Source organism: Lutra lutra, chromosome 11 (genome assembly GCF_902655055.1).
Source record: "Lutra lutra chromosome 11, mLutLut1.2, whole genome shotgun sequence".
NCBI lineage: Eukaryota > Metazoa > Chordata > Mammalia > Carnivora > Mustelidae > Lutra > Lutra lutra.
The window spans coordinates 574,234-596,432 of record NC_062288.1 but is presented as its reverse complement, the minus strand read 5'-3'; the positions used below and the strand labels follow the sequence as shown (position 1 = coordinate 596,432).

The 22,199-nt window shown below is 44.0% G+C and overlaps 1 protein-coding gene across 1 annotated transcript in view; it reads left to right on the top strand.

Annotated features, from left to right (window-relative positions):
* Nucleotides 1–22,199, top strand: part of LOC125080705 (contactin-associated protein-like 3) — a 202,819-nt gene that overhangs the window by 122,614 nt on the left and 58,006 nt on the right. Inside the window, exons 11-12 of the mRNA XM_047694676.1 lie at nt 11,263–11,369; nt 15,358–15,477. Coding sequence (XP_047550632.1) covers nt 11,263–11,369; nt 15,358–15,477 — 227 coding nt within the window. The remainder of the gene's footprint in view (nt 1–11,262; nt 11,370–15,357; nt 15,478–22,199) is intronic.

Below are 22,199 nucleotides of genomic sequence, written 5' to 3'. Positions count from 1 at the left end.
TGATTGCCCTCCTCTGCACCAACTGTGGCCAACATCTTCCCTAAATACGGAAGGGACCTGGTCTATGCATGATATGTAGGATTCATAACCTCCCTTCCCAAAAACTGGTGCAGGCTAAGCTCACTTCATCTGTGTGTAAACATCACCAGCATGCTGGACTTGTGGTTTCCACCAATCACAAACGTGGGAGTGTGCTGCCATTTTAGTTTTCTTACTACAGCTGGTGCCTCTCTCTGGTCTTCCTTATGCATGCTGGGTCCTGCCAGGAAAGCTGGAGGTTTGGGGTAAGGAAGCTGACCTCAGGTGTGCAGAGTCAAGGAAACTGTCCTAAATAGGCCAAGGACATGGGACAACAGTCACTGAGGGAAGGGCCCAGATGCAAACAGACCTGCTCTATAATCACTGGAGGTGAAGAGATGTTCTTCCATTTTCCCAAGAAGCTCAACTTCTAGTTCTTGGCATGGAATCAGGTGTCTTCCACTCAAATGCCAGAGACCTGGTAGGAGAGTGTTTATGTGTGTCCTTTTAAGACATTGTGCTCATTTCCAGCACCTTCCTCCCAAATAGCAAAGGAGTGCTAACTGTATAGAGTAGAAGGAATCCAAAGTTACCCATTCCTTTGACTCCTTGAGAGAAATAGGCATTGAGCTCCAGAGGATAACAAGTACTTATGTAAGTTCTTGCAATGTATGAGGCTTTTGACTATATTGAGAGCTTTAACTGTATAACAAGAGAGGCCATTTGGCTTGTCAGGACCCAAGTAATCTGCCTTTAAATTGATGTCGGTCTTCATTTCTACATCATTGACAAAGTTGTGATGCAGAACATTCCTTTGTGAGGATATTAACAAACTTGTTTTACCCATTCCTCATTTGATGGGCATGTAGGTTGTTTCTACTTTTTGACTCTTATGAATAATGCTGATATAAACATGAAAGTACAGGGTTTTGTGCAGACCTGTGTTTTTGGTTCTCTTGGGCAGATACCTAGGAGCGGAATTGCTGGGTCAGGGGTGAGTTTGTATTTAACTGCCTGAGGAACTTCCAGATTGCTTTCCAAAGTACCATTTTATATTCCCAGCAGTGACATAGAATGGTCCAAATCCTCGTCCCTACCTGTCCCTGTTATGATGTCTTTTTGATAAGAACCATTCCAGTGGGTGAGAAGTGGCATCTTGTTGTGGTTTTGATTTGAGCTTTCCTAATGACTAATGATGTCAAGCATGATTACATACATGCATTTTCCATCTGGTCATCTTTTGTAAGGCGTCTGTTCAGATCTTTTGACTCTTTGGACCCAGTTTTTAATTGGTGGTTCATTGCCCTTATTGTTGAATTTTAAAAAGTTTTATCTATATTTTGGATATCCATCCTGTGTCAAATACGGATTTTGCAAAGACAGTCTTCTAATCTGTGGCCTCTATTCTCATTCCCTTAAGTTTTAAATTTTTTTTTTTGCGATTTTTAATATTTTATTTTTTTAAGCATAACAGTATTCATTATATTTGCACCACACCCAGTGCTCCATGCAATCTGTGCCCTCTACAATACCCACCACCTGGTGCCCCCAACCTCCCACCCCCCACCCCTTCAAAATTCTCAGATCGTTTTTCAGAGTCCATAGTCTCTCATGGTTCACCTCCCCTTCCAATTTCCCTCAACTCCCTTCTCCTCTCCATCTCCCCTTGTCCTCCATGCTATTTGTTATGCTCCACAAATAAGTGAAACCATATGATAATTGACTCTCTCTGCTTGACTTATTTCACTCAGCATAATCTCTTCCAGTCCCGTCCATGTTGCTACAAAACTTGGGTATTCATCCTTTCTTTTTTCTTTTTCTTTTTTTTTTTTTTTTTTTTACAGCTTTATAAACATATATTTTTATCCCCAGGGGTACAGGTCTGCGAATCGCCAGGTTTACACACTTCACAACACTCACCATAGCACATACCCTCCCCAATATCCATAACCCCACCCCCTCTCCCAACCCCTTCCCCCCATCAACCCTCAGTTTGTTTTGTGAGATTAAGAGTCACTTATGGTTTGTCTCCCTCCCAATCCCATCTTGTTTCATTTACTCTTCTCCTACCCCCTCAACCCCCCATGTTGCATCTCCTCTCCCTCATATCAGGGAGATCATATGATAGTTGTCTTTCTCCGATTGACTTATTTCGCTAAGCATGATACCCTCTAGTTCCATCCACGTCGTCGCAAATGGCAAGATTTCATTTCTTTTGATGGATGCATAGTATTCCATTGTGTATATATACCACATCTTCTTTATCCATTCGTCTGTTGATGGACATCTAGGTTCTTTCCATAGTTTGGCTATTGTAGACATTGCTGCTATAAACATTCGGGTGCACGTGCCCCTTTGGATCACTACGTTTGTATCTTTAGGGTAAACCCAGCAGTGCAATTGCAGGGTCATAGGGTAGTTCTATTTTCAACATTTTGAGGAACCTCCATGCTGTTTTCCAGAGTGGTTGCACCAGCTTGCATTCCCACCAACAGTGTAGGAGGGTTCCCCTTTCTCTGCATCCTCGCCAGCATCTGTCATTTCCTGACTTGTTCATTTTAGCCATTCTGACTGGTGTGAGGTGATATCTCATGGTGGTTTTGATTTGTATTTCCCTGATGCCGAGTGATATGGAGCACTTTTTCATGTGTCCGTTGGCCATCTGGATGTCTTCTTTGCAGAAATGTCTGTTCATGTCCTCTGCCCATTTCTTGATTGGATTATTTGTTCTTTGGGTGTTGAGTTTGCTAAGTTCTTTATAGATTTTGGACACTAGCCCTTTATCTGATATGTCATTGGCAAATATCTTCTCCCATTCTGTCAGTTGTCTTTTGGTTTTGTTCACTGTTTCCTTTGCTGTGCAAAAGCTTTTGATCTTGATAAAATCCCAAAAGTTCATTTTTGCCCTTGCTTCCCTTGCCTTTGGTGATGTTCCTAGGAAGATGTTGCTGCGGCTGAGGTCGAAGAGGTTGCTGCCTGTGTTCTCCTCGAGGATTTTGATGGATTCCTTTCTCACATTGAGATCCTTCATCCATTTTGAGTCTATTTTCGTGTGTGGTATAAGGAAATGATCCAATTTCATTTTTCTGCATGTGGCTGTCCAATTTTCCCAACACCATTTATTGAAGAGGCTGTCTTTTTTCCATTGGACATTCTTTCCTGCTTTGTGGAAGATGAGTTGACCACAGAGTTGAGGGTCCATTTCTGGGCTCTCTATTCTGTTCCATTGATCTATGTGTCTGTTTTTGTACCAGTACCATGCTGTCTTGAGGATGACAGCTTTGTAATAGAGCTTGAAGTCCGGAATTGTGATGCCACCAACTTTGGCTTTCTTTTTCAATATTCCTTTGGCTATTCGAGGTCTTTTCTGGTTCCATATAAATTTTAGGATCATTTGTTCCATTTCTTTGAAAAAAATGGATGGTACTTTGATAGGAATTGCATTAAATGTGTAGATTGCTTTAGGTAGCATAGACATTTTCACAATATTTATTCTTCCAATCCAGGAGCATGGAACATTTTTCCATTTCTTTGTGTCTTCCTCAATTTCTTTCATGAGTACTTTATAGTTTTCTGTGTATAGATTCTTAGTCTCTTTGGTTAGGTTTATTCCTAGGTATCTTATGGTTTTGGGTGCAATTGTAAATGGGATGGACTCCTTAATTTCTCATTCTTCTGTCTTGTTGTTGGTGTAGAGAAATGCAACTGATTTCTGTGCATTGATTTTATATCCTGACACTTTACTGAATTCCTGTACAAGTTCTAGCAGTTTTGGAGTGGAGTCTATTGGGTTTTCCACATATAGTATCATATCATCTCCAAAGAGTGATAGTTTGACTTCTTCTTTGCCGATTTGGATGCCTTTAATTTCCTTTTGTTGTCTGATTGCTGAGGCTAGGACTTCTAGTACTATGTTGAATAGCAGTGGTGATAACGGACATCCCTGCCGTGTTCCTGACCTTAGCGGAAAAGCTTTCAGTTTTTCTCCATTGAGAATGATATTTGCAGTGGGTTTTTCATAGATGGCTTTGATAATATTGAGGTATGTGCCGTCTATCCCTACACTTTGAAGAGTTTTGATCAGGAAGGGATGCTGTACTTTGTCAAATGCTTTTTCAGCATCTATGGAGAGTATAATATGGTTCTTGTTCTTTCTTTTATTAATGTGTTGTATCACATTGATTGATTTGCGGATGTTGAACCAGCCTTGCAGCCCTGGAATAAATCCCACTTGGTCGTGGTGAATAATCCTTTTAATGTACCATTGAATCCTATTGGCTAGTATTTTGGCGAGAATTTTTGCTTCTGTGTTCATCAAGGATATGGGTCTGTAGTTCTCTTTTTTGTTGGGATCCTTGTCTGGTATTGGGATCAAGGTGATGCTGGCCTCATAAAATGAGTTTGGAAGTTTTCCTTCTGTTTCTATTTTTTGGAGCAGTTTCAGGAGAATAGGTATTAGTTCTTCTTTAAATGTTTGGTAGAATTCCCCCGGGAAGCCGTCTGGCCCTGGGCTTTTGTTTGTTTGGAGATTTTTGATGACTGTTTCAATCTCCTTACTGGTTATGGGTCTGTTGAGGCTTTCTATTTCTTCCTGGTTCAGTTGTGGTAGTTTATATGTCTCTAGGAATGCATCCATTTCTTCCAGATTGTCAAATTTGTTGGCGTAGAGTTGCTCATAGTATATTCTTATAATTGTCTGTATTTCTTTGGTGTTTGTTGTGATCTCTCCTCTTTCATTCATGATTTTATTTATTTGGGTCCTTTCTCTTTTTTTTTTGATAAGTCTGGCCAGGGGTTTATCAATCTTATTAATTCTTTCAAAGAACCAGCTCCTAGTTTCGTTGATTTGTTCTATTGTTCTTTTGGTTTCTATTTCATTGATTTCTGCTCTAATCTTTATGATTTCTCTTCTCCTGCTGGGTTTAGGGTTTCTTTCTTGTTCTTTCTCCAGCTCCTTTAGGTGTAGGGTTACGTTGTGTACCTGAGACCTTTCTTGTTTCTTGAGAAAGGCTTGTACCGCTATATATTTTCCTCTCAGGACTGCCTTTGTTGTGTCCCACAGATTCTGAACCGTTGTGTTTTCATTATCATTTGTTTCCATGAATTTTTTCAATTCTTCTTTAATTTCCTGATTGACCCATTCATTCTTTAGAAGGATGCTGTTTAGTCTCCATGTATTTGGGTTCTTTCCAAATTTCCTCTTGTGATTGAGTTCTAGCTTTAGAGCATTGTGGTCTGAAAATATGCAGGGAATGATCCCAATCTTTTGATACCGGTTGAGACTTGATTTAGGACCAAGAATGTGATCTGTTTTGGAGAATGTTCTATGTGCACTAGAGAAGAATGTGTATTCTGTTGCTTTGGGATGAAATGTTCTGAATATATCTGTGATGTCCATCTGGTCCAGTGTGTCATTTAAGGCCTTGATTTCCTTGTTGGTCTTTTGCTTGGATGATCTGTCCATTTCAGTGAGGGGAGTGTTAAAATCCCCTACTATTATTGTATTCTTGTCGATGTGTTTCTTTGATTTTGTTATTAATTGGTTTATATAGTTGGCTGCTCCCACGTTAGGGGCATAGATATTTAAAATTTTTAGATCTTCTTGTTGGACAGTTCCTTTGAGTATGATATAGTGTCCTTCCTCATCTCTTATGATAGTCTTTGGCTTAAAATCTAATTGATCTGATCTAAGGATTGCCACTCCTGCTTTCTTCTGATGTCCATTAGCATGGTAAATTCTTTTCCACCCCCTCACTTTAAACCTGGAGGTGTCTTCGGGTTTAAGATGAGTTTCTTGTAGGCAACATATAGATGGGGTTTGTTTTTTGATCCATTCTGATACCCTGTGTCTTTTGATTGGGGCATTTAGCCCATTAACATTCAGGGTAAGTATTGAGAGATATGAATTTAGTGCCATTGTATTGTCTGTAAGGTGACTGTTATTGTATATTGTCTCTGTTTCTTTCTGATCTACTACTTTTAGGGTCTCTCTTTGCTTAGAGGACCCCTTTCAATATTTCCTGTAGAGCTGGTTTGGTGTTTGCAAATTCTTTCAGTTTTTGTTTGTCCTGGAAGCTTTTAATCTCTCTTTCTATTTTCATTGATAGCCTAGCTGGATATAGTATTCTTGGCTACATGTTTTTCTCGTTTATTACTCTGAATATATCATGCCAGCTCTTTCTGGCCTGCCAGGTCTCTGTGGATAAGTCTGCTGCCAATCTAATATTTTTACCATTCTATGTTACAGACTTCTTTTCCCGGGCTGCTTTCAGGATCTTCTCTTTGTCACTAAGACTTGTAAATTTTAGGGGCGCCTGGGTGGCTCAGTTGGTTAAGCCGCTGCCTTCGGCTCAGGTCATGATCCCAGGTCCTGGGTTCAAGCCCCACATCGGGCTTTCTCCTCAGCGGGGAGCCTGCTTCCTCCTCTCTCTCTGCCTGCCTCTCTGCCTACTTGTGATTTCTCTCTGTCAAATAAATAAATAAAATCTTTAAAGAAAAAAAAAAGACTTGTAAATTTTACTATTAGGTGACGGGGTTGGACCTATTCTTACTGATTTTGAGGGGGGTTCTCTGAACCTCTTGAATTTTGATGCTTGTTCCCTTTGGCATATTGGGGAAATTCTCTCCAATAATTCTCTCCAACATACCTTCTGCTCCCCTCTGTTTCCTCTTCTTCTGGAATCCCAATTATTCTAATGTTGTTTCATCTTATGGTGTCACTTATCTCTCGTATTCTCCCCTCGTGGTCCAGTAGCTGTTTGTCCCTCTTTAGCTCAGCTTCTTTATTCTCTGTCATTTGGTCTTCTATATCGCTAATTCTTTCTTCTGCCTCATTTATCCTAGCAGTGAGAGCCTCCATTTTTGATTGCACCTCATTAATAGCTTTTTTGATTTCAACTTGGTTAGATTTTAGTTCTTTTATTTCTCCAGAAAGGGCTTTTATATCTCCCGAGAGGGTTGCTTTAATATCTTCCATGCCTTTTTCAAGCCCGGCTAGAACCTTGAGAATCGTCATTCTGAACTCTATATCTGACATATTACCAATGTCTGTATTGATTAGGTCCCTAGCCTTTGGTACTGCCTCTTGTTCTTTTTTTTTGTTGTGAATTTTTCCGCCTTGTCATTTTGTCCAGATAAGAGTTTATGAAGGAGCAAGTAAAATACTAAAAGGGTGGCAACAACCCCAGGAAAATATGCTTTAGCCAAATCAGAAGAGATCCCAAATTGTGAGGGGGGAGAAAGGGGATAAAAAGGGGTTCAAAAAGGGGCGCCTGGGTGGCTCAGTGGGTTAAGCCGCTGCCTTTGGTTCAGGTCATGATCTCAGGGTCCTGGGATCGAGCCCTGCATCGGGCTCTCTGCTCAGCAGGGAGCCTGCTTCCTCCTCTCTCTGCCTGCCTCTCTGCCTGCTTGTGATCTGTCTGTCAAATAAATAAATAAATAAAATCTTAAAAAAAAGGGGTTTCAAAAAGAAAAAAAAAGAAACTATTTAAAAAAAGAAAGCCAATAAAGAAAAAATATAAAAAGAGGAAAAAATATATATATATTAGATAAACTATTTAAAAAACGTTAAAAAAGAAAACGTTAAAAGTTAAAAAAATTTATCAGAAGGAGAGAAAAAGAAAAAAAAATTGAAAAAGAAAAAAAAAATTATCTGCAAGGCTAAAAAATCATGGGGAGAAAGCCATGAGTTCCGTGCTTTGCTTTCTTCTCCTCTGCAATTTCGCCGCTCTCCTTGGTATTGAAACTGTACTCCTCGGTAGGTGAACTTGGTCCTGGCTGGGTTTCCCGTTGATCTTCTGGGGGAGGGGCCTGTTGTAGTGATTCTCAAGCGTCTTTGCCCCAGGCGGAGTTGCACCGCCCTTACCCGGGGCCGCGCTGAGTAATCCGCTCGGGTTTGCTTTCGGGAGCTTTTGTTCCCTGAGCGCTTTCTGTAGAATTCTGGAAGACGGGAATGAAGATGGCGGCCTCCCGGTCTCCGGCCCGGAGGAGCCGATAGCCCGGGGCCCGACTCCTCAGTGCGCCCTCAGAGAACAGCGCCCAATGACTCCCGTCACCCTGGCCTTCGGCCGCGCTCCAAGCTGACGGAGCCTGCGACCGGTTCAAGGCAACCCCGAGCTGAGAGTCACTCCTCGGCTCTGTCTCTGCAGCCGGCTTCCCCTTTCTAATACCGGTAAGCTCTGCGACACTCAGACACCCCCGATCCTTCTGCGACCCTGCGGGACCTGAGGCCGCGCTGACCCCGCCTGGGCTTCCAGTTAAGCCTCTGGAGCGATGTCCCTCAGCGGAACAGACTTTTAAAAGTCCTGATTTTGCTCCGTTGCTCCGCCGCTCGCCGGGAGCCGCCCCTCCCCCCATGGTCTATCTTCCCGTCGCTTTGGATTCACTTCTCCGGCAGTCCTACCTTTCAGATAGTGGTTGATTTTCTGTTTCTAGAATTGCTGTTCTTCTTCTCTTCAGTCTCCCGTTGGATTTGTAGGTGTTTGCAATCTTTAGATAAGCTATTTAGCTGATCTCCCGCTACCTGAAGTAGTCTCAGCCTGCTACTTCTCCGCCATCTTGACCCCTCCTCCTAAGTTTTAAATTTTAATGATGCCTGAATTATCAATTTTTTCTTTCATAGACCATATCTGAAAAGTCATTGCCATGCCCAAGGTCAGCTAGATTTTTCTCCTGCGTTCTCTTCTGGGAGTTTAAAAGTTTGGAATTTTACAATTAGGTCTATGATCTAAGTTGAGTTAACTTGAAGTTCTTTTAATCTGTAATTGAGAAGCAGTTGACATATTGTATTAGTTGACATATTGGACAATAGAGTGAGTCAGCCGTTACATACATTTTGAAACACTCACGCTGAATGGTGTCATTGCTACGTGTCAGCACACAAACTTATTACAATATTATTGACTATATTCCCTCTGCTGTATTTTTCATCCCTGGCATTTATTTTATAACCAAAGTCTGTACCTCTCAATCCCATTCGCATTTTGCCTTCTCCCCTCCCCCATCACCTGGCAACCACTAGTTTGTTCTCATGTTTATGAGTCTGTTTCTCTTTTCTGTTGTCTTTTGTTTGCTCATTTGTTTGTTTTTTTTTTTCAGATTCAACATTCAAATGAAATCATATGGTATTTGTCTTTCTCCATCTGACTTATTTCACTGAGTATAACACCTGCTAGGTCCATCCATGGTCCATCAAATAGCAAGATTTCATGTCTTCTATGGCCGAGCAGCCTACCGTTGTGTGTTTATAGACCACACCTCCTTGTCCACCCATTTGTTATGACTACTCCAGTTGCTTCCATGTCTTGACTGTTGTAAATAATGCTTGCCATGAACATAGGGTGCGTATCCTTTTGAATTCATGTTTTTGTTTTTCTTGGATGAATACCCAGAAGTGAAATTACTGGATCATATGTCATTTCTATTCTTACTTTTTTGGGGAACTTCCATACTGTTTTCGTAAATGATGCACCAGTTTACATTCCCACGAACAGTGCACAAAGCTTCCCTTTTCACTACATTCTCCATAACACTTGCTATTTCCCGTCTTTTTGATACTAACCATTCTGAGCAGAGTGAGATGAGTTCTTATCGTGGTTCTGATCTGCCTTTCCCTGATGATGAGTCAAGAGCATCTTTTCATGTGTCTGTTGGCCATCTGGATGGCCTCTTGGGAAAACATCTGTCCAGAATCAGTGCTCATTTTTTAATTTGTTTTTCTGATGTTGTGTTATATCCACTCTGTATATATTTTGTTTATTAAGCTCTTATCAGATATATCATTTGCAAATATCCTCTCTCATTTGAAAGGTTGCCTTTTTGTTTGTTGACGGGGCAAAACTTTCTGAGTTTGATGTAGTCTCAATAGTTTATTTTTGCTTTTGTTTCCCTTGCCTGAGGAGGCATATCTAGAAAAATATGGCTAAGGCTGATGGGCAAGGGTTTACTGCATATGTTTGCTTCTAGGAGTTTTATGGTTTCAGGTCTCACATTTAGGCCTTTAATACATTTTGAGTTTATTTTGTGTGTGGTGTAACAAAGTGGTCCAGTTCCCTTCTTTTGCATGTGGCCGTCCAGTTTTCCCAGCATTCATTGAAGAGACTGTCTTTTCACCACTGTATATTCTTGCCTCCTTTGCCATAGATTAACCATACGATTGTGGGTGTATTTCTGCACTCTCGCTTCTATGCCATGGGTCTCTGTGTCTGTTTTCGTGCCAGTACCATACTGTTTTGGTTACTGTAGCTTGGCGGTGTAGTTTGAAATCCAGAATTATACCTGTAGCTCTGTTCTTCTTTTTCAAGATTGTTTTGACTATTCACAGTCTTTTGTGGTTCCATATAAATTTTAGGATTTTTTTTTGTTCTAGTTCTGTGGAAAGTACTATTGGCCTTTTGATAGGGACTGTGTTCAATAGGTAGATTGCTTTGGGCAGCAGGACGTTTTAACAATACTAATTCTTCCAATCCATGAGCATAGCATGTCGTTCTGTCGGTTTGTGTCATCTCTGGTTTCTCTCATCAATATATTATAGTTTTCCAGGTACAGGTCTTCCACCCCCAAACACTCTTCTAGCCCCCGATGTCTCAGTTTGCTAATGACCCATTTGTCAGAGCAGGTCCCATGCTCAACCCAGGTTGAAGAAGGCTAAGCCTCTCGGTGGGAGGATCTGCAGGTCCCACTGCAAGGACATGGAGGCCGGGAGGGGAACAGGTGCAGCTGGCCACCTTTGGCCTTTGCTAGCACTTTGACTCTGATCATGGATGAAACCAATCTTGCCTTATTTGTGAAAAAGCAAACACAATTTTTTTTAAAGATTTTATTTATTTGACAGAGAGAGAGATCACAAGTAGAGAGAGGGGAGGAAGCAGGCTCCCTGCCTAGCAGAGAGCCTGATGTGGGACTCGATCCCAGGACCCTGAGATCATGACCTGAGCTGAAGGCAGAGGTTCAACCCACTGAGCCACCCAGGCAGCCCCACAATTTTTTTTGATAGAATATGCAGTGTGTAAAAAATCGATCTGCTGCCAGTACAGAACAATTGGTAGCATCTAGTGGGTTTCTTAGTCTGCAGTGGGTACTGCATTAGGAAACCTTCTCTACAGACCCAGCAGGTTTTGTCCACGGTCTCATTTTTCTCCCGAAGGCCCTGTCAGTACCATGTTTCACTGTAGCAGGTTAGCACTAAGACTCACATTTTCTCCTGACCGAATGTGGGGAAAAGCCGGTTTATCTGTTTTCTTGCAGGTGTTTGCCCAGCTACTGTGAACATGGGGGCGAATGCTCCCAGTCCTGGGACACCTTTAGCTGTGACTGCACGCACACTGGATACACGGGCGCGACCTGCCATTCCTGTAAGCCTCATACCTTGCTGTCTCAATTTCCGTGCAGTTCCTTTTCCTTTCCGTGATTTGGTGTATATGTGTCTGTATCTGTGCAATCATGTGGTGGAAAACAACAAAACCAGTAGATATTTTAGAGACTAATTTGTATCTGGTTTGGTTATTTATTTATTTTAGAGGTGGGGAGGGGCCAAGGGAGAGGGAGAGAGAGAAACCCAGCCCTGTATGGAACCCGACATCAGACTCGATCTCATGACCCTAAGATCATGACCTGAGTTGAAATCAAGAGTCAGACGCTTAAGTAACTGAACCACCCAGGTGCCCTTTTCTGGTTTATTTTTAATCAATTTTATTTCCTAGTGATGTTATGACAGCTTACAGAAATCCATAGTATCAAATAGTTCTGCAAAAAATAAAATAGGAGGCAAAGGAAGATAAGTATAGGAAGATAAAATATGACAAAAAGTGAAAAAACAACTCCCCCCCCCAATACAAAAAGCAATCTAGATGGCATGGTGGTGCTAATTGTTCTGTTCCTTGGGTTGGACCCAACCTTGGTTCTCAAGTACTGTCTGCCAAAATAAAGAGGACAAAGTACTGATGGTCAATATTTATAAAACCACACGGGGAGAGTCTCCAGAGGAGCACAGGATGGGAAATATCATGGGGGTGGGGGTTTCTAGATGTCAGCCAGAAGCCAGGCAAACATTCAGGTCCCTAGCAATCTTGATGCTCTTTGATGATGGTGGTGGTTTACACACTGGGGACTTCCCACATGCCCATGGGACCCTCACTCTGTCTAGTTCTGCACGTTTCTACTCCTTTAACCCTCAGAACTGCCCTGGAAGGTAAGTGCTTTATTTTCCACACTGTGAGCTTGAGGAAAGACAGAGGTCAGCTCCTTTGACCGTGGTGACACCGCTGCCAGTGAGGGCTCTCGACCACCTACCTCTCCATCCCATTTCTTCCACCTTGAATACCAGTCTCTTTCCTGGAGAATTATTTTCTCAATTTCATAGCTAAGCACACTTTATTGACCCCTAATTCATTACTACTAGAAGCTCATGACAGAGCCCGAGATCCTCACTGCTTTCTAATTACTAGCTTTTGTTGTCTATGTTTTTATTCTACTTTTTCCTTTTTTTGTGTATCAGTGACATTTCTTTTATTTAAATTAATTTATTTTTATTCCAATTCCATTCATTAACACATAGTGTATTATTAGTTTCAGAGGGAGAGGTCAGTGACTCATCTGTTTTCTGTAACACCCAGTGCCCATTCCATCCCATGCCTTCCTTAAAGCCCATCACCCAATGACCCCATCTCCCCCACCTCTTCCCCTCCAGCAAACTTCGTTTGTTCTCATAAGCATCTCTTACGGTTTGTCTCTCTCTCTGATTCCATCTTATTTTATATTTCCCTCCCTTCCCTTATGCTCCCCTGTTTTGTTTCTTAAATTCCAATTTTGAGTGAGATCACATGATGGTTGTCTATCTCTGATTGACTTACTTCACTGAGCATAATACCCTCTAGTTCCATCCATGTTGTTGCACATGGCAAGATGTCATCCATTCTGATGGCTGAGGAATATTCCATTGTATTTTCACACCACATCTTCTTTGTCCATTGATCTGTCAGTGGACGTCTGGGCTCTTTCCCTGGTTTGAATATGGTGGACATTGCTGCTATAAACATTGGGGTGCACGTGCCCCTTTGGATCATGACATTTGTATCTTCCAGGCAAACACCCAGTAGTGGAAATGCTGGGTCATAGGGTAGCTCTATTTTCAACTTTTTGAGGAACCTCCATACTGTTTTCCAGAGTGGCTGCCACCATTTCTTAGTCCCTTCATTTGTAGCATGTCTCCCTTCTCTGGGCCTTTAGAGAGACAGCATGACATGAAAATTCACCGAGCAAAGCATGGATTGTCCTGTATCTAACCTTAAGTGAACTGAACCCCAGGGAAGCAGGCATCATTGTTGGGATGAGAAGGCCCAGTCCCCAGCCCAGGGGTTTCTGCAGAGGGGACAGGAGGCTCTGCAGACAAAGGGAGGTCACTCATCCCCACTCCCCAAAATCCCATAAGTTAAACCAGAGAAATTCTACCTGCATCTCTATTTACTATTATGATGCCAGGTAAGAACTTGCTGAGGTAACTATTTGGAAGGAGCTGGGCATCTGGGCAGTCTGAGGCTGAGTGACTGGTCTAGAGTTGGAGCTAGGAATGGGGTGGCCTCCTCCTTACAGTGTCTGCCCATCACATCAAGCAAGGTGTCCTACACAGACTTAATGACTAAGGCACAGTTGCTTAAGCGTTATCAGTAACTCTGATTTAAACATCACTCGAAACAACTCTGATTGAAAAAGTCCCAGGTGTTATAAAAAAGCATCTTTCACTCGTGGGCTTCATAATTTGATTTGGTCGAATGACTGAACTGACTTTATTCTGATTCTCTGTCTACCGAAGTGAAGGTGGGATAATTCCAAAGCCACAGGAAGGGATCAGAGACCATCAGATTTTGGTGTTAGTGTCCAGCGAATGTGTCTGCATTCACATGTACAGCAGGTGTCTTCCTAGTGTTTCCTTCTCTGCCTCTGGTCCCCAGGCAGGCCCAGCCCCAACCCAAATGTAACCACCATTAGCACTTTGCGTCTGTCCCTCTGGACACTCTCCTAAGCAGTTACGAGCATATTATGTATTTGCAGAAACACAAACATGAGTGGGCAAACTGCCAGCACGTCTGGGAAAGCAATCCGTGTTGTCTCTGTGGCCATGAGTGGACGGTGGTGCTAGGTGTGTGACAGATGGGGGCCAATCTAATTTGACACACTGACACTCAGCCATAATTTATAAAAGAATGTCGTATTTTGCAAAATCCTTGGGCAGGCAGACATGACTTTGATCTTCTTCTGTGAGAAAGCAGAAAACCCCTCTGCCCTGGCTGCCCCGCTTCTCCCGGATTCTCCTCGCTTTTCAAAAGAGGCAGAGATTTCAAAGTAGATAATCCAGCGAGCTTAGAATGGTGTCTGTCCTCCGCCCACGCTCGGACCCTCTGTCTCTGCTAGGATCACTCCGCTCTATGATTCTGGCCTGGCCACTTGCGGGTCTGTGTTCATGGATGCCAGGTCTCAGCCTTAGGGGGGCTGAGGGATCCAGTCCGCATTGTCCTTGACTGGCTGCCATTAGCCACTTCTCAGGTTTTCAAAGGGTCTTTCCTATTAAGGCAATGAGGGAGACACGTGGGAGCTATTACTCAGTTGATTAGTCATTTAGACTTATTCTGAACATTGATTAAGTCCATCATCTACTGATGTTAGTCACTTGCCTTGTGATAGCAAAATATTTATTGCATGTATAAAAAATTCAACTAAGAATTGGGATATGTTGAAATTACTGAGAGATATTTCATGTGTGTGTGTATACATATATATATATACATATATATATATAATTTTGACTTTCAATTGCTTGAATAATCATTTGCAAAGCATTTCAGGAAATTTCCTTTTAAAACACATATTATAAATGGAGTGAAGGAGACTTGCTGATTTATAAAACTCCTCTGGAAAGTAATGCATTGCACAAGTAGATCATTTTAAGTAAACAGAGGATATAACTACTGAGTAATTTAATACATAGATGTGGTTATTAGATAATAACAGATTACTTAGGGAGACGAAGCCAGTGCACTTCCGAGACTTAAACATCATGGGACAGAGTAGAAGGAGATAGCGTGAGGCCAGTTACCATGATTTTGGAATGAATCTTGTTGCTAGAGCAGGCAGGGTTCAGATACACATGGTGATAACCTCTTAAAATCTTTCACTCCAAGCTTCAGGATCTTCATGCTGCCTGACTGACACAGGGCAACACTCCCCTGGAGAAACCATCCCGGAGAGCAAGGCAGAACGAGTATCACTGGGGAAAGCATCCCATCACTAAGGACAGGGAGGGATCCGTCCCACTGCAGCCCTGTCTGAGACCCCTGTCCTTTGCAGCTCTGTTCGAGCAGTCCTGTGACGCCCACAGGCACAGAGGGGACTCCTCAGGGTTCTACTATATCGATTCAGACGGAAGTGGCCCGCTGGGACCTGCTCTTGTGTACTGCAACATGACAGGTACGCTAATGATACGCTTTACTGTGCCCGTTAAGCTCATGTGATTGGTTGCTATATGCAAAACCATGAGGCTTAGCTCTGTCGAGTAACATGTGTGTTCCTGTGCAACTATGTATAAGCAATATTTCATTGTCCCTAGAAACCCATTTATATATGGTGGATGGATACAGGTGTGTTGTAGGCAAGTTCTGCAAAGGATCAGTGCGTGTACCGTGGTGAATGACAGCTGTCCGTGAACTGATGCAATTTTGAACGCCTCCGTGTGTGTGTGCATGTGCATGCGCGCGTGTGCGTGCATGTGCGCGTGTGTGTGCGCGCATGCGCGTGTGTGCGTGTGTGTGTTTTGTGTTCCCTTCTGTGCTCACGTCCCATTTCGCTGGTAGAAACAACCCTCCTTTACAAACTTCCCGTGCTACTCTAGTGGTGTGGACCTGGCGGGGACTTCGTCAACCTTAGAGTCTGACCCTGCATAATCTGAGACACTGGTCAGAAAAGTCAGCTGTAAATGGTTCTCAGGTAACCCTGACCTGGTTATAATTTGCTTTCTCTGCTCTGGCTACGTGTCACCCCAATAGGGTTGCAATTTCTGGATGGAAGGAGTCATTTATGGGGAATGACATGGCGGTTTGTGACAAGCTGGAAGTTCTGCTGTGGTTTCTACACCTACTCTCACTCCATATATAAAATCTGAGCATTTTGGTGATGGTGAATCTAGTGTTGATCTGAATTGGATCAATTTTATCTTCCAGCCCCAAAACTATCCCCAACTTTGCACTGGATGGATGGATGACTGTTGGGGGCTTTGGGGCAAGCATCTTATCATAGAAACTGACCAAAACATTGCAACGGGATAGGAGATAAATATATTGACTGCCTTTGCTGAAAGGTATGCAATGTATTAAGTATGTAAGGATCTTTCTAGATATCCTGGGCTCCAGTGGTTGTAACAGGCCTTCAACTTACTCAATTTCTGCTTTGTTTTCATGGCTCAAGTGAATGCCAAGAACAGAGAAAGCTACATAAAGAGGCTGGCATCCCAGTAATACATTCTACTTCTATCCATCACATGCCTAATTATCACAGAAGTCTGCGACCTATTAAAGATTTTCATATATTTTGTCCTATAAGCAAAGTTCCTTATACACTGAAAAATTTCGAGATCCGGAGAAAAGTGAAAATGACCCCAGCGGCACATGGCAAAGATGAGTGCATTTCCAATGACTGAAGCTGTTTTCTTGGTAATTAACCGCTGGCAGGGCTGGCAAGGCCGAGCTCATGTTTATTAAAAAAAAAAAAAAGACATTTGCTGCAAAGGGCATGACAGGCAGCTAACGGCCTGATTGTCTGCTGTGTATGGTTATACGGAAGGTAAATAGTTTAATCATGTAAGTGGACACATGGTCCAGGCTTCATCAGGAAGCCTTCGTTGTGTGTATGTATAAAGTGCCTTTGGAATGTGCCGCTGGCTCCTAGACACTTGTTTTCATACGAATTTCATAGCATCGCTGATGTGTTTTGATGGCCTGTCATCGCGGCTGCCCTTTCAGAGTGAGCCCACTAGCAGAGGGAAGAGCAGTTCTGTCAAAGTGCGAAGAGAAAGCAAGAGCAGATCTCAGGTTTTGATTCTGGGTAACACAAGAAACTATCTGATGACACATAAGCCAGAGGTTTTTTTTTTTTTTTTTTTTTAATCCTCGAGGCAAGAAGGATCCTCTAAAAGGTAAAATCTCTTGATCAATTTATGTAAGAAGAAGGCCTCACCGACTGTTTCCTGAGGATGTGAATCACTTTCCTCCCAGGCGTGACTCAGAGAAATGTCCAAGTAATGCCCCACACTGAGGAGTTGAAAAAACAGTGCCTCCCAACACGGAGCTCCTGTGTCCTCAGTGCCCGCTTTGCGCTGGGCAGGGCGGTCACCGCGGCAGGGAGCGTAGGAGAACACTCCCTGCCCCCGGTGTGCGGTGCGCAGGTCCCCGCAGAACCAGAGCCCTGCGAGCTGCTGCTGGAGCAGGTAGATGGTGCGCGGAGGCAGGTGCTGTGACGCTGAATATGGGGGGGGGGGCGCACAGACCATGGATAGGGGGAGGGGTCACAATTTTAAATAGAGCCATCCAGGGAAGCACTCAGTTTGAAAGTTAGGTTTGCTTCCAGAAAACCCGAGCAAGCCTTCAAGCAGAGGGAGTGCACTCCCGGGATCCTAATCTGTTGGACAGACGCCGGGGGAGGGACCCGAGGGGACCCTTGAGTCACGCCACCGGAAAGTGACAGGTCCAGGACTCCCAGTGGCAGAGTAGTTGGGGCTTTTGGCCACCAGGCTGTGCCTGGCAGGAGCAAGGAGACCCGTTAGTGGGGATGGGATGGAGCAGATGGGAATGGAGGAGGGGAGGGAGTCGGGGGCCGAAACCATGGACCGAATGTGGCTGGAGGAAGACAGGCATCTGGAACGTCTTCCATGTTTGCATCTGAGCCCTGGAAGGAGGATGCGGGTATTAGCAGAGGGAAGAGGCGGGTCTGCAGAGGAGAGCAGGATTCCCACAGTGAACACCTGAGGTTTGGGTGGCCAGCTGTGCAAATAGTTAGTGGGGACCTGTTGGTCATAAAAACAAGTGCAGTGTGTCATCTGAAAGCCCGCTGGGTAGTTAGAATCTCCTCAGCAATACGAACTTCTAAAAACGTATTTTGGAGAATGACTTTACACATTAATTGAACAGACCAGCAGGCTCCCCTTTGCTTTGGGGTGGCTGGTGGATGCTGTCCAGCATCCCACAGCAACATGGGCCATCTCTGGGTCCCCACACCCTTGTCCACTGTCCACGGAAGGGCAGCTCTGCTCTCAGCAGGATCGGGTTCTGCGGCAGCATCCCAGGAAAAGCTGTGTTTTTATGAAGCTCCCTGAGATTTTCCAATGTACATACAGATTCAGAAGCCATGGCCACGGGGCTTGGATCTTTGGTTTCATTGGCACAGCCTACCCTGTGTCCACCAAAATTAAAATGGAAAGAGGGCAAAGGGCATCACAGAACGGAGAAATAGAGCCAATGCAGCTGTAAAATTCAGTGCCACTGCTCATTTCTTGTCCAGGCCACGGTTCTGTTGCTCCGTTTGTAAAATTGGCTGTGATGGAATTTAATGACCACCGCATCCACAAAGGCAGCAGAATCGCTCACATGCCTTAAGATAATATTGAAGGCATGGATTCTGTAAGCTAAACATCTTCCAAACTCTCTAACTTAATCTTGGAAAGTCTTAGAGCTTTAAAGCACACGTGTGTGTGTCTGTGTGTGTAGGAATTCATGAATGTTGGGGTAATGATTTAATGATTGATATTGCTATATGTTTTATTATCAGATAACACTTAACAACCATGTACACCTTCATATTACTTTGCAAATGACCAAGCAAAGTACAGATCATTGTATCATAAGATCTTTTGGGTAATTAAGTTTTTAGAAATTTTCTAGCTGCCTTTCATAAAAGAAAACCCCTAAGGTTAGTATATTCTTATTCTATGTGATGAATAAATGTCATAGAGTTCCACGAGTTAGGGTTGAGCTGGAGCATGGAACACGCACGCGTGCGCACACACACACATATACATCCTGCTTTGTTAGAAATACTGCAGAGAGGATTTCCAAATAATTTTAAATGCCAAGGGTTTTTATGAAACTCAAAGCCATAAGGAAAGTGCCGTGCTAAAGACAGAGAAATACAGAGGCCAACTCAAAGACGAAAAATATTTCCCAAAGCTACACTGAAGTTTTTAATCAAAAGTTTAAAACAATCCACGGTGATCCAGGAAGGACCCAGAGTTACAGTCCCATGAGGTCCCCCAACAGACCTCGTTGTGACGGTGGAAGAACTAAGATCCTGGCCTTCTTCTCCCGAGAGGGAAATATTTCCGCTGCAAGGTCACCTTCTCCATGAAGCTACCATGCCCATGGACAATGAAGTATTCTTTAATTATTATAAACCAATACTCACACTTGGAGAAACACGCAAAAAACAAAACTCTAAAGCAATGGCTACAAGTATATACTTGGTAACTCTGATGTCAGAATATATTCTGAATACACTCTGTATAAATTTTAGTATCTTTAGTATAAAAGCAACCAAAACAACAAAAAAAATAAACTATTTTGAAGGGACTGTTTATGCAGTTTGTTAACAGATCGATCCCCTTCCTATGCAGAAGAGATAGAATCTAACTTCAGTGATGGCGGGATGAGAAACGTGAGCTTGATGGCTCTGCCTGCGGGGACAGTGGGGCCATGTGCCCCCGGAAATCCCCCACAGTTGTCCTCTGATGTGTTCCTAGTCGTGTTCCAAACACTGGTCCCCAGACATGGCACCGTGGAAACACTTGTCTCAGGGAGGAGATGGCATGAAGGCAAAGCTATGACTCTGCATCAGGTTCGTAAGAGTCGGCAGGGGCTCGAGGAACATGCTGAGGGTGTGATCGGCTGTATACCTGCCCACTGCCCTGCTCGGATCCTGATGCATCGATTCAGCATGTCAGTGACCCAGCACTTACCATGGACTCTGTCACCTTGTGCTGACTGAGCCATCGTGTTTCTTAAAAAGCGCAAGGCAAAGCAGCACGCGCGGCCATGGGAGCTGCCGCAAGTGACCGGGAGATCCGGGAGATCCGGAAGATCGAGATCGTTCCCGAAGGCGCCTGCACTGACCAGAAGATTTTCAGGGTGGACACGAGAGCCTCCCACGGGAAGAAGGTGCCATCGAGGACTTCCCCGGCTAGACTGGAGGAGTCAGTGCTGCCTTCACGGCTTCCATGGACAGGCTGATCGTCTGGTTGGGGCCAGTGCAACGGGTGACTTTTAACGTGTAGCAGGTGCTGATTTATCATGTCTCCAATCCTAGGGCCCTTAGGAATTACGGCAAGTCTCCTCTGCCTGTGCTCTGTGAACCTAGAGGACAGGACATCTGTTCACAGCATGGTGCACTGCGTGTTTTAAGCCCATTGTTGAGACCCGCCTAAGGAAAAAAAGAAAAAAATTTCCTTTCATGTTATCATCACTTACCGACTGCGCACCCGATCGCCCCAGAGTTCTGATGGCGTCTGACAGTGAGATTTGCGTGGTTTTCATGTCTGCTAACAGCATCCATTCTGCAGCCCATGATTCAGGAGTCATTTCAACCGGCAGGTCGTTGTCATTAAGAAATAACATTTCCTGGGGCACCTGCGTGGCTCAGTGGGTTAAAGCCTCTGCCTTCGGCTCAGGTCATGATCCCAGGGTCCTGGGATTGGGCCCCGCATCGGGCTCTCCGCTCTGCAGAGAGCCTGCTTCCTCCTCTCTCTCTGCCTGCTTCTCTGCCTACTTGTGATCTTCGTCTGTCAAATAAATAAATAAAGTCTTAAAAAAAAAAAAGAAATAACATTTCCTAAGGCTGTAGCTGCCCTGGATAGTGACTCCTCGGATGGACCTGGGCAAGGTCAATTGAAAACCTTCTGGGAAGGATTCACCATCCTAGATGCCATGGAGACCATTCATGATTCATGGGGAGCAATCAACATGTCACCATAACTAGGAATTTGGAAGAAGTAGATTCCAGTCTTCATGGATGACTTTGAGGGGCTCAGGATTTCAGAGGAAGAGGTCACTGCAGAAGTGGTGGAGATAGCAAGAGAGCCAGAATTAGAAGTGGAGCCTGAGGATGGGACAGACCCGCTGCAGACTCCGGATACAGCTTGAATGCATGAAGAGTTTGCTGCTGACAAATGAGCAGAGAAAGTGGTTTCTGGAGGTGGGATCTACGCCCGGTGAAGGTGGTTGAAAGAACAAAGTGTTTAGAATATTGCATCCGCTTAGTTGACAGTTTGGAAGAAATTCTACTGTGGGTAAAATGCGACCCGATGGCATCCCACGCTATAGAGACGTCACTCAGGAGAGGAGGAGTCAGTTGTGCTGCAGACGTCTCCGTTGTCTTGTTTTCAGAAGTGGCCACAGCCGCCCTGACCTTCGGCACCACCACACTGATCAGTCAGCAGCGCCAACAGCAAGGCAAGGCTCTCTAGCAGCAAAGATCGCGGCTCGCTGGGAGTGCTGATGATGGCTGGCCTTCGTTCAGCAAGAGGCACTCTTGAGGGACGCCTGGGTGGCTCAGTTGGTTAAGCAGCTACCTTCGGCTCAGGTCATGATCCCAGCATCCTGGGATCGAGTCCCACATCGGGCTCCTTGCTTGGCGGGGAGCCTGCTTCTCCCTCTGCCTCTGCCTGCCATTCTGTCTGCCTGTGCTCGCTCGCTCTCCTCTCTCTCTGACAAATAAATAAAATCTTAAAAAAAAAAAGAGGCACTCTTGATCGAGGTATGTACGTTTGTTAGATGTCATGTCATTGCACACTTCATTCTGACTCCAGGAGGGCGGAGAGGTGACCTGTACATGCAGTGGAAACCGAAACGTTCTTCTGACTCGCCATTTTGCGGTATATGTGTTATTCAGGTGGTCTGGACCGGGGCCTGTGTATCTCTGAGGTACGCCTATAGATAGGGACACTTGCTGGGAATTTGTAAAAAATAAAATAAAACAAAATAAAAAGGCACTTCGTGTGGGTTGGAGAGTCTCCTTCATGAACACATGCACAGCCTCTGTGGAATTTATTTTTCTCTGCTTGGGAAGAGTTGTGATTTCGTTGTTCTCTGCTTTGCCCTTGAAAACTGAGATGGACAGTAAGCATGGCATCATCATGTCACATGTGGCAAGTT